The following is a 12,201-nucleotide window of genomic DNA, read 5'->3' on the forward strand; positions in this document are numbered from 1 at the left end:
AGTTAAAATAAAAAAAAAAGAAAAATGAAATAAAAATAAAAAATATCCGTTGTTTGATCGAAAGCAACGAATAACACCGAGCCCAGAGCAGATGTGCCATTTTTTTTTTTTTTAAAACCTGACATATGTATGTACGATAGTTTATCTCGTACATTTTACTAACGTTATAAGAGAACAAACGAGTGAACGTACACCGATTTTTATTTGCCCCAACGTTTGATAAGTTACTTGACAATGACGTATTTCGGAATCTATATATATATATATATAGATGTGTGTGCATGTGTGTGTGTTTGTGTATCCTATATAAAATGTCTAGAAAGCATGTTTGTGTTCGTTAATCGGTCGCCATATTGTTATTACATCCAATTTGATCTTTTTTTTTTTTAAATTCATTTCTTTTCTTTTTCTTTTCCTAAAAAAGCTTCAGGCACAGGTATACATGCGTATATGGATGTATGTGTTATATTGTATATGTTTCGACGTGTACAAAAGTGTATATGTGTGTGTATGTGTGTGCGTATATCCTGTGCACGTATATAATACGTATTGTATATAAAACGAATGAACGAATTTATTTTCGTTCTGTTACATTATTTCGGCTGCGAGGTTATTCAAAGTAAGCAGAAATAAATGTCCTCGGGAGTTCCAGAAAATTTTGGAACAGTCTCAACTCGTTTTATTATCGTTAACTTGTTCTACGATTTTATAAGAGAGTACATTGAAATATTATTTCTTGTTCTTTTTTATTTTCAACTTCTTTGTTTTTTTGTTTCTCTCTCTCTCTCTTTCTCTTTCTGCCTGTGTTTTAATTTTTTTCATTCGAGATTTAATGATCTGTGACGCCATCTTGTCGCAATAACGTATTTTTCCTCATCGATTTCTAATATCACGTACGATATACATGTGTATGCAAGTGTGTGTATTTTTTTAATTTCATACTCTCTCTCTCTCTCTCTCTCCCGCATTCTCGCTTGTTCTTTGTTTTAAAAAGTCGGCATTTTTACGATACAATAACAACAATCTTACGTTTATCGTTTTGGTCGAGGAATATATATATAATACATAAGATATTTATTTTATATATAATAATAATAATAATATAGAGATAATTTTGTTTTTTTTCTTTTTTTTTTGTCTAAATGCGTGAAACAGGATTACCGGAGGAACGATATCGTTATTATTTTTTTTTTATCCTCGGGCTGCTGGAATAGTTATTGCAAAAAGTATTGATCTTGTTTAAAAAAAATCCGAACGGATCTTACTTAAGCGAACATGTTTTTCCGTATGGTTTATTTCGATTTTTAAAGCACAAATCGGGGCTGTATCACGCGTTCGTATCGATTTATCGTATTTGTTTTATATTGTTTTTATTTCTTTTTACTTGCTTTTTTTTTTTATTTTTTTTTTTTGTTTTTGTAGAGACGTTCTCGAAATATAGAAGTCATTATAACGATCTAAAAACGTGTCGAAATCTCGATTTAATTGGGTATACACATATACGGTTGTTTCGTAGGAAAATAAAAACAAAAGAAATGATGGACGATTTAGAAACATATTTGCTGGGGGGGAGGGGGGAGGGAGGAGGAGGAGTGAACACAATATTTTCGAGGTAGTCATTAACTTCTTCTATCTATGAATTTTCTCGGATTTTTCTTTTTTTTTTGGTTAATAATTTCTTTCTCTTTCCCGTTTCACACAAATCGTTTTTATTTTTCGTTCGCGTAATCGATCCGGTAATCCTATTTCTAAGAAAAAATTCCTTTTTTTCATCGTATGTGTTCTCTCACTCGCGATGATAAAAATCGCGCGTGATTAGGAGAGGATCGGCCTTAAATTTCTCTCTGTTTTTTTTTTTGTTGTGTTTTTTTATTATTTGACCCCGCCGTCATCGATTTTTACTAACTCTTTTTGCTTTTTCTTTTTTTTTTTCGTTCTATTTCTTTCTAAAGAACGTGAAGATTCTCACAACTTTTCGACTTACTATCCCTTGCCCAAACCTTACCCAACAAATTTCGTACCTTTAGGCTGGTACTTGTCCTACTACCTCTGTACTTCTTTGGCGAGTTGTTTTCCGAACAAGAACCCAACGGTGATCTGCTACGATTTTTTCTTGACCTTTTACGAAATAGATCACGCGTCCTTTCTGGATTTTCGAGTTTTAAACGTATTTGCGTTAATAGTCCAACCAATAACTCGTCCACGTTATGATTTATCCCAACCGACGTTTCGATGAATTTGCAATCGAACGACGTTGCCATTGATTTACCTTCTGTTAACAAATTTTTCATTACATATATTTTTGTTTTCTTAATTTAAAGTACATATATCAATATTAATTGTTACCGTAATTATATGATAATTGAATGAGTACAATAATTTTTTTAATCTAAATATATTTGCAATGTAATAATAAATTATGATAAGAATTTTTGTGTGTGGTTATTATTTCGTGACCATTGTTTAATAATGTCGTAATTATATTATTAAATCTTTGCATCTTCAAATTTATTTTTATACAAATTATTCGTTTATTTGTCACATCAATTAACTTCACAAAAGAAAAAGTAAAGAAATGTTATATGCATTGCTGTATCGTTTATTATTTTATGGTCATACAAGTTTGTGATATTTAGTACTGTTAAGTTTAGTTATTAAGGAAAATTATTTCAATTAGATTAGATTAAGCATTCATTAAGTACTTTGGTACAAATATTCATGATAAATGCAAAGAATTTTTATAAGGTTAGATTTTTATATATTATTAAAATATTATATTATGTAATATATATAAAAATAAATTAGGAACACCTAAATGTTTTATCGTTAATTTGTTTAAAGGTGTACAACTGTTTTCAAGTATTTGTAAAGAAAATCCATAAATTAGTTGACTTCAATTTTGATTTAAAAATATGTGTTTTTTTCTAATCTCCGGTAATATGGTACGAGAGTAAAAATAGCTTTTGAAATTATGACCTTTCTCTCAGTTATATCGTAAATTTATTCATATGGATAAAAATATACTAACGTAAATAATAAAGTTTGTAGATTTTTCTATAGCTTACGCCAGGGAAATATCTAATTTTGTTAAAATCACATTAAAAAAAAAAAAAAGCAAAAAAAAAAAAAAAAAAAAAAAAAAAATAAGAAAAATTTTATTTCAAACTCATTTTCTGAAACGTGATAAAACTTTTTTTGAAAAATAAATTTGATAACTAATTTCATTCTGTATTTAACCATATCGAAAGGGCAGGTAACACTGGAAACTGTACGTTACGTAACGACTATAAGTATAGTGTATATACTGTATCACTTTCATGTGCATATCATTTAGAGAAAAAAAAAAACTTTCAAAGTAAGTTGTATATCGTATCACATTATAGAGATTCGATCTATAAGCAACGTGTAACTCGACAGATGTCAACACGGTAACTCAACTTTTGCTAGATATTTTCAAACTCAAGTAAATGCATATCTTTTATAACTGCGACAGTTGCTTCTTAAATTCTCTGCTTGAATTCCTTTACGTTACCTGATAAAAGTATTACGTACACACACGATTCTTTTTATTATATGTATATTATACGTATACCCTGACATAAGAAGAAAAAAAAAAGAAAAAATAGTTGACTCTCATATAATGAGGTTTTTATTCTAACATAGAAACAATAATTTTTATCTATATAAAACAAACTTTTATTTTTATCGATATAGAAGTTTCGAAACTTCAAGAAAGGCTTATAAAATGAATTTTATTGATGACAATTATTATTATCGAATATAAGATACACAAGTGTTCCCATTTAAATGCTATATTATTATATATACCATATAAGCAAGAAAAAAATGGATTTATTTGTCATGCAACAGAATATGTGGAATTTAGGAGAACGAAGAAAGAGCTTGCAGGCAGGGGAGTTTTTGTGCTATTGCATAGCAATAGTAACGTTATTACGTTTTCGTTGTGTTGCCATAGGATAAATAATGAATGGTTTGCACGGCTAACAAGTGTTTACACGTACCGTTAGATTAAATTATTGGCACGTTCATTACCGGAAAAAGGGAATTTTTTTTATTGGCTGGACAATAATCATCTAAAAGTTAAATCGATATGACTGTTTCGAGGATTTCAAACGTTCACGTATATATGTAAATTTAAGGTATTTCCGATGACAACCATGAAAAATGTTTATACGATAACCATCAAACTAACATTCGATGTTTAACAAATTACGTGTTGCTCGATTTAATATTATTCTTTTGTAATATAAACTTTTCGAAATATGAATTACCTTAACTTTTTCTTATAAAGTAATCATAAATCTTTTTATTTTAATTTTTTTCTTAAACATGATTACTCATATGTATTATAATATAACACACACAGTTCCACCACGTTATATAAAAATTTATATTGGAAGAGAAAAAATAAGTTCTATAAAATCGTATTGAAAAGTTCGTTAGTTTCGCGAAAAATTACTTTGTTGTTATTTTATATCAATCGTTTATAAATAAGTACGCGGATTATTTTGTTGTTGTTGTTGTTTAAATATTGTTTTAAAGTTTCTCATTAAATCGTGTTTTTCGTTTGAGATAGAAGAAACTCTCAAATGGGAACTTTGATCGGCCGGACGAGTTTCAATTAAACGGATCGGAATCGCCAATTCAAATTTCAATAAACCAACCAAAGTATCGAAAAATGAAATATTGTGGCTCTCGTCTTTGAAAACGTGCAAAAAACTCGGTTATATGGAGAATGAAGGAAAGATAGTTCCTTTGACCTATCCGTATTTCGTTTGGCTTCTTTTTCCTCGGGCTACGGTCGTTGGCCTCGTTCCGACGTTTCTTTTTGCCGACTTTTTCTTTTATTTTTTCTCTCTCTCTCTCTCTCTCTCTCTCTCTCTCTCTCTCTCTCCCGCATTCTCGCTTGTTCTTTGTTTTAAAAAGTCGGCATTTTTACGATACAATAACAACAATCTTACGTTTATCNTCTCTCTCTCTCTCTCTCTCTCTCTCTCTCTCTCTTTCTCTCTCTCCTTAACCGTTAACGAAAAGAAATCTTGAAAAAGTCGTCTGTAAGATTTTCGTTATAATCGTTCCTGATTTATTTTAAACATTTTCGTGCGTGTAATAATCTATTGTATAATATTATATAACGTGATTACGATGAGATATTATATGATATACACGTGAATACTTTTAAACTAATTGAATTAAAAATGACGATGATTAATCATTTAACAAATTAATAAATTATTGTCAATTTGTAATTACTAATCATTTTGATGCAATGCTTGTTAAATACTGTTTAATTGAAATTAATTGGAAATAATTTCCGAGCTTTTAACATTTGTTATAAATTGCAAAACGAATTTTTTTTTTAATTAGTCTTTTGTGTTATTCATTAATAACATAAATAGAAAACTTTAATTTACAACATGTGTTATACATAATTACAAGTTGTACAATTTATAGCATTGCACAATCTCTAATATTTCTTTGAAAAGTTTCTGTAAATATTTTTTATACTAAGAATGAATAGATTTTAATGACTCTTATATTAAATTAAAGTACTTCCTTTTTCCTACGTGGAAAATACATTATCGAGTTATAAATCGATTTTCAATATTTTGTAGACATTAGTTAGACAGATATTCATAGAGATTTCCACGGAAAGAGATTTCAACGTTGTTTAAATAGCATTTTGATATTTTATAAAATATCAAAGTATTATGTTCAATGCTTAGGAAAAACTGTAAAAATTCTTCTGTTTCCGACTTCATCGGAATGCTCTTTGCATTGATGAGAATGCCGAGGAATTACTATCAATGACTGATTTCCGACTATGACGGTAACATATAGATTGACAATTATATCAATTTGTTGTACGTATTAAAGAAACAAAGATAATCTGTTCGTATAGGTAGAGACACAATTACCATCGGAAATACGTAGATGTATTGAAAAAGAAACAACACAAGGAAGTTTAAGTTAAAAGAGAAATAGGGTTAGCAGTCTAGGATTGCAGTTAAACAAAGAGTCTCCGGAAGTGGGACCGTGGCAAATGGTGCAGCTTGCATGCGGAATCTCGTTTGAATGCGGCGATAAGGATTTTGATAGACGTTCTAAATCGTGTAGGATATAAACAATAGGTTACCTTCGGTCGATATCACACGACTCCTAGCTAGATCAACCTTGTTTCCAACGAGAATGACCGCCCTCGCTGATACGTGGTCGCTACGCCAAAGTGTCTGAAGAACTTCTTCAGCTACTATCGCAGATGCACGATCCGTCGTTGAATAAACAACGCAATATGCATGTGGTTCGTACGTAGATATACAATTCTCCGGCTGTAATCAAAAATGTAATAACAATTTCTATTTAATATTCGTTTATTATTATTATCTTATTTCTTATTATTCTTGTTATTTTATATTTCTCCTTTTTTACGGGTTCCGAGTCATTTCTTAATTACAGACATTTTCTTAATATAACACTTATTATTCAATACTATCAAAAAGGTCCTAACTTTTTTATCAACTCTTTGGAATTAACAGAAGATGGTTTTTGTGGGTTCTCGAACAAGTCACCCTATATATTTTATTAACCGTGCCCGCGTTGCTTGACTTTAATGATCTTAAGGAAATTAGTAATAAAACGTGGGCTAGAGAGATTGTTCATTATTTATTATTATTATTAAATGTAGTAATTAATTCGGTACCTTTTATTTTAATACACAAATTTACTATTTATTTATAAAGTAATCACATACGTATCTACGATCATCATTATTTTCGATGACTTTCGAATCATCTTTCAGGTAACTCGCTTATTTCCTTGACGAAAAAAATATATGACTATTTTAAATAAAATGAATTCAATACTATAAACGGTATCGTGTTCTTTTGTATTGTATATTATATATATTTATTTCAATTACAGCGGGATCACAAATGATTCATCTTCATAAACCCATATATATATATATATATATATATATATTACGATTTATGCGTAGTAAAAAATATATCATTTATACAATAAGAAAATTATTGATTAACAAAATAGCATTATAACAAAAAGTTTAAAAAGTATCATTTGACCAATCGTGTGATAGGTTTAGTGTTAATATCAAGGCACCGAATTAACTACTACATCTAATACATGTATATATGTATGTCTATATCGCGATATTGAATATAACGTGTTATGGGGGGGTGCTGAGGGGGAGGGGGAGGGTGAAGGGAACAGATCGTTTTACGGTCGAACACGTATCATGGCTCGATGCTTGTCAATGGCTAACATATATGCCTGATTACTGGACTAGGAACGCTTCAATGCTTTTGCAAGTCCTTTCTTACCCTCACCGTATGCGGGAACACCGTGTACGATAAAATATATGTTCACGTATATACGTATATGAAGAAGACATATACCATGTATGTATGTACCATATATGTATGTATACATCTATATATGTTTAATAATATATATGTATATGAGTTGGTAGTATCGATAAACCTTGAAAAGTGATATTTTCGTTCTGAGTGATCACGATGATACAATTTTAGGATGTTTTGTATTTCCTTTGATCTGCCTTCAAACTTTTATATAAGAAGTTAAAAAGAAGTTTCTATAGGTAAACTAATGTCGATTATTTTAGAAAATAATAATCTTTTTTTTTGCGGTCAAAAGTTTTATTTTATTGGAAAAGGTCAATTTTCGCGAAGAAATTTTGTAATTCTATCGAAATAAAATAAGATAAGATAAGATAAGATATATATCTTATACGTAGATATATATATATATAAAATAAGAAAGATTTATTTAAAAATATATATTATAAATATTATAAATAAAAAGAAAAATATTATAATATAAGATAAGATATATTGATCTTGTTAGATAATAATATTGTCCTACAAATAAGTCTAATAAAATATCTACATTTCTCTCTTTATATTCTCAAAATTGAGTTTCGTACACGTACATCATACATATAAAAAAAATATATATATATATAAAGAAGACTATAACGGATAATATAAGCTTTCGTATGCGTTCGTAGATGTTGTGCACGCTTATAAAACCGTGAAACTACAAAAAGGATTTCAAAGTTATTGAACAAACACGCCTTGTTTCCAACGTAACGCTATTTTGTAGACATGCAAGTCGACTTTTTACTCTCCTTCTATTCCCCCTTACTAACACCGTTCTCGCAAAATCTCGAAAAATCGTCTTTTCTTATCTTTTATGCAACGAAATGCTATAATATAATAGAGTTTGACATAATGAAATAAAAGTTTTCTTCTAATAGTTCCTTTTAAAGATTTTTCAATGATGATAAATCATTATTAAGAATTTATGAACATTAAAGAAACTTTCTAATCAAAGAAAACTTGCAGTATTTTCTATTTAAATAAATAAACGTTATAATACTTTTTAAATATAAATTTCAATATTACTTTTGTTAAAATCTATTATTAACTCCTTGATTTATTATTATATTGTTATTTATATTGTTTTAAGAAAAAATAAAGTATTTGTTATATCGATTTAAGAATATAATTGTTTACAAAAAAAATAAATCGTTTTAAGAAATCGACAGGAAAGAAAATAGTCGAAAAATATTACGAAATTCGCTTACAGACGAATGAATAAAATGATTTCACAAAGAAATTGATAAGCATCGTGTTCAGAGAGGGGAAATAGAAAGAATGAAGAAAGGAATGTAAGATCGAGCAATAATTTTTAAAAAGAAATCCAAAGAACGATAAGGAGTCTAAGTTTCACAAAAGAATAACGCATGAACGATTCTACAGATTTTATAAATTCTACAAAACCCATATTTCGTATTTTCTTTTTTATTTTATTTTTGCTATAATTTCTTTCTTACAATTAAATTTATTATTATTAACAACGAAATTATATTTACTGTATAAAATAAAATTATTATTTTCTCATTAAACAATCACATTTATCGTATCAATTATAATAATAAAAAGAAAAAATAATTTTCTATAAAAACAATTCGTGATACATTAAGCATCTCGCCCTATATACAAGATGTTCAAAAACAAGGGAGAAACATTTATTTTTTTTTTAAAACAACAGATCTACTTTATATAATTCGTGTAATATTATTAAAATATATTGATTAATAAAACTAATCTAACATCTTTTACCAAATAATATTAAAATTGTGTTTATTTAAAAATATAAAAATATAGACCCATAAAATATAAAAAGAAACAAAAAAAAAACAGAAAATAGAAAAAGAACAAAGAAAAACAATTCTAATATTCTCATTTGTTAAGTAAGCATCATCATTACCTTATTTTCCCGTTTTTGTTGTTTTATTTTTTTCAATTCACGTAGCTTTTTGTATTTTCATCACTCTAACAATAAAGGGCCACGAGGAGCCCATGACAATAAGCTTAGCCTTATTTTTTTTTTCTTTCTTTCTTTTCTATTCAGTAAATTCATGGTTATATTTCATTGTGAGTGCACGGTGCGTAGCTTATGTAAGAGATATAAAAGCATGATGTCACGGGGATTATGCGAAGGGTTAATACTGGAGTAGAGAGATGTAGTTGGGGGGGGGNGGTGTGGAAGGGAGGGTGGGAGGGTTGGCAGGGGGTGTTAGGAGGGTGCTCGTTCGTTCTCAGAGCTTTACGACGTCCTCGGGCTGTGTCAGTGGTACGTCAACCCAGTTTCATGAGTTCTGTCACGCGAACCAAGGTAGCAAGCAAGGATATATCCGCCTTTAAATTACGAGGAAGTCCGCCTGTACGATTTTAAGATTTATGACTATTTGTTGTACGAACAAAGAAAGACAACGAAAACCGACGAAGACGACGATGACGATGACGAGTGATAACGTAAAAGAATACGTCTTATCTACTTTGACTTGAATTTTTAAAGCTCACCGATTTGATTGTCCAAGCTGACAATATAATTTTTAAAGTCCAGTTTTATTTGTCGAAATCAATTTCTAGAAATACATTTTCTCTTTACGCGCGTTCCCCTTTTGATTGAAATGTTATTACGCAATACTGCTTCTAGCGTTAAAGTACAACAATAAAATTGTTTACGTTTAGTTTAAAAATAAAAGTAAAAAATAGGGGGTAAATCTAGGATTTAAACTGATATGATTTTGTTGCGTTTGAAATGTTAAGAAATAAAATATTATAATATTCGTTGTTTGATAATTAGATTATACAGAGGAAAATATTTATATGAATGTGTAAGTTAATAAAAAAAGAAAAAGAAAATAATTTTAATTACACTAAAAATATATATATATAAAAATAGTGTAGGTTGCATAAAATTGTTCGCCTCTTGACTTTCTTATTATATTCAATGATTCATAGAAGCCTTTCGAGTAAATGTATTATCATATTTTTCTCCTTTTTGTTTTTTTTTTTTTTCTTCTTTCGTAAAAATATGGAAATTATTTGTAAGAGAAAATGCGCGCGCGAATACTCTTTGCTATAATAATAAAGAAGAAGAAGAAAAAGAAAATATAGAAGATCATATAAAAAAGGTGAATGAGAGAGAAAAAGGTTCAGTAAATGAATGAATGAAGGGAGAGAGAGAGAGAAAGAATTTTCCAAATGAATATTGAACAAAAAAAATAGAAACGACATTTGCAAATTGTTCACGGAGATAATAAATTGCGAATCGTGGAATATACGTGGAAATATCGTTTTTATATCTTAAATCAATTATAATATCGCCTCGGACGGCTACGAAAATAATAAAACGAAATAAATGGAGAAAAATAACAAATGGGAAAGAAAGAAAGAAAGAAAGAAAGAAAAAAGAACGAAAAAAAAAAAAAAAGGAAAAAAGAGAAAAGAGAAGAAAAGTCAAAAATACAATAGAAAAAATTAAAATCATGACAATTTCTTGATACGTGAAACAATTTCAAACGTTAACGAAAGGTAATTATTATTCGAAGCGATTATTTCGATCGGGAACACACCGCTGCTCGAAAGCTCGTCAAGTTTTTCCCAATGAAATATTAATTTGTCATATCGGATTACTTATACGTGATTACGTTTTTGTATTTTTAAGTTTTACGATTAATTGTCATTTTTATCGATAGGATACAATTTTGCGAGAAACGAAATTTTTCTTTTGATAGCAGTAGCGGAATTACGAATGTTTGGCATCCCCCTCCTCACTTCTGCAAAATATAATTTTGAGCCTTGAAAAACAACAACACTCGTATTATATTATATAAAGAATATTAAATATTAGTAGTATATTTAATTTATTCAGTATTTTCTCTCGTCCAAAATTATAATTTTTAATGATGAGTTTTGTTGAGGACTTTGAATAATAACGATCGAATTAACGAAGTTTAGATGTGTTGTGTTTGGAATATTAACAAAAAGAAAAATGTATGTCGAATTAAAGAAAAAAGACGCTGAACTTTAAAGATTAATTTGCTGAAGAAGTCCCAATAAAGGGACGAAACGTCCAACTTAGTTAAATTAAGCTCTACTTCTTTTTATGTCCAAGTTCCCTATGAACCCTTATCATTAAGTATATTTAATGTTTTAAAATGTTGTATATATATATATAAGTTATACATTAGGATACTTTGTCGTCTTTTCAAACAGAAAAATGACGTTTTTAGAAATGGCTGGATTCTTCAAAATTAATAAAAATAAATCATATTTTATCTCTTCTATAAAAAAAAATAAAAGAAAAAGAAAAAAGAAATGAAATAGTTTGCAAAATTTTCGGTTATTAATAATAGTTTGCTAAGATGTTACTAACGGTGTGTTTTATATTATGTTCTGTTCCGTATTAGAGACCGTTATCCTATAAATTCTCTCTCATAAGTATTTTAAGTGTACATCGTAATTTGATCTTACCTTAGATGGCACTTTGTCCGATAAGTCGAACGGTAAAGGTGTACCAAGAAAAGTGATTCCCTTGTCGATATATATCGTAAAGTGGTGGCATGTGATATTCGCTTTAACGTGTGAAATATAATATATATATTTATATATGTATGTATATAGTTATAGTGGTGGCTTTTGTATAATGTATATGAATATATGTATATGTGCGTAGTTATATATAATATATGTTAAACTAACTTATTATATATGCGTATATATATATATATATATATATATATATATATATATTTGTAAGTAAATATCCCACGGGAACCGACGTTTC

At 28.7% G+C, this 12,201-nt stretch overlaps 1 protein-coding gene across 11 annotated transcripts in view; it reads right to left on the bottom strand.

Moving 5' to 3' along the window:
- Positions 1-596: 596 nt before the first annotated feature.
- The window catches only part of LOC106786409 (flocculation protein FLO11-like), a 128,976-nt gene continuing 117,371 nt past the window's right edge, over positions 597-12,201 (bottom strand). For all 11 annotated transcript variants that reach the window (XM_014747767.1, XM_014747769.1, XM_014747766.1 and 8 more), the window contains 2 exons: positions 6,158-6,350; positions 597-2,272 (listed from right to left, as the gene is read on the bottom strand). In XM_014747767.1, coding sequence (XP_014603253.1) covers positions 1,947-2,272; positions 6,158-6,350 — 519 coding nt within the window. In that variant the 3' untranslated portion in view covers positions 597-1,946. The remainder of the gene's footprint in view (positions 2,273-6,157; positions 6,351-12,201) is intronic.

The sequence above is a fragment of the Polistes canadensis genome, unplaced genomic scaffold (assembly GCF_001313835.1).
Source record: "Polistes canadensis isolate GaletaPanama2010 unplaced genomic scaffold, ASM131383v1 scaffold_73, whole genome shotgun sequence".
NCBI classification, from domain to species: domain Eukaryota; kingdom Metazoa; phylum Arthropoda; class Insecta; order Hymenoptera; family Vespidae; genus Polistes; species Polistes canadensis.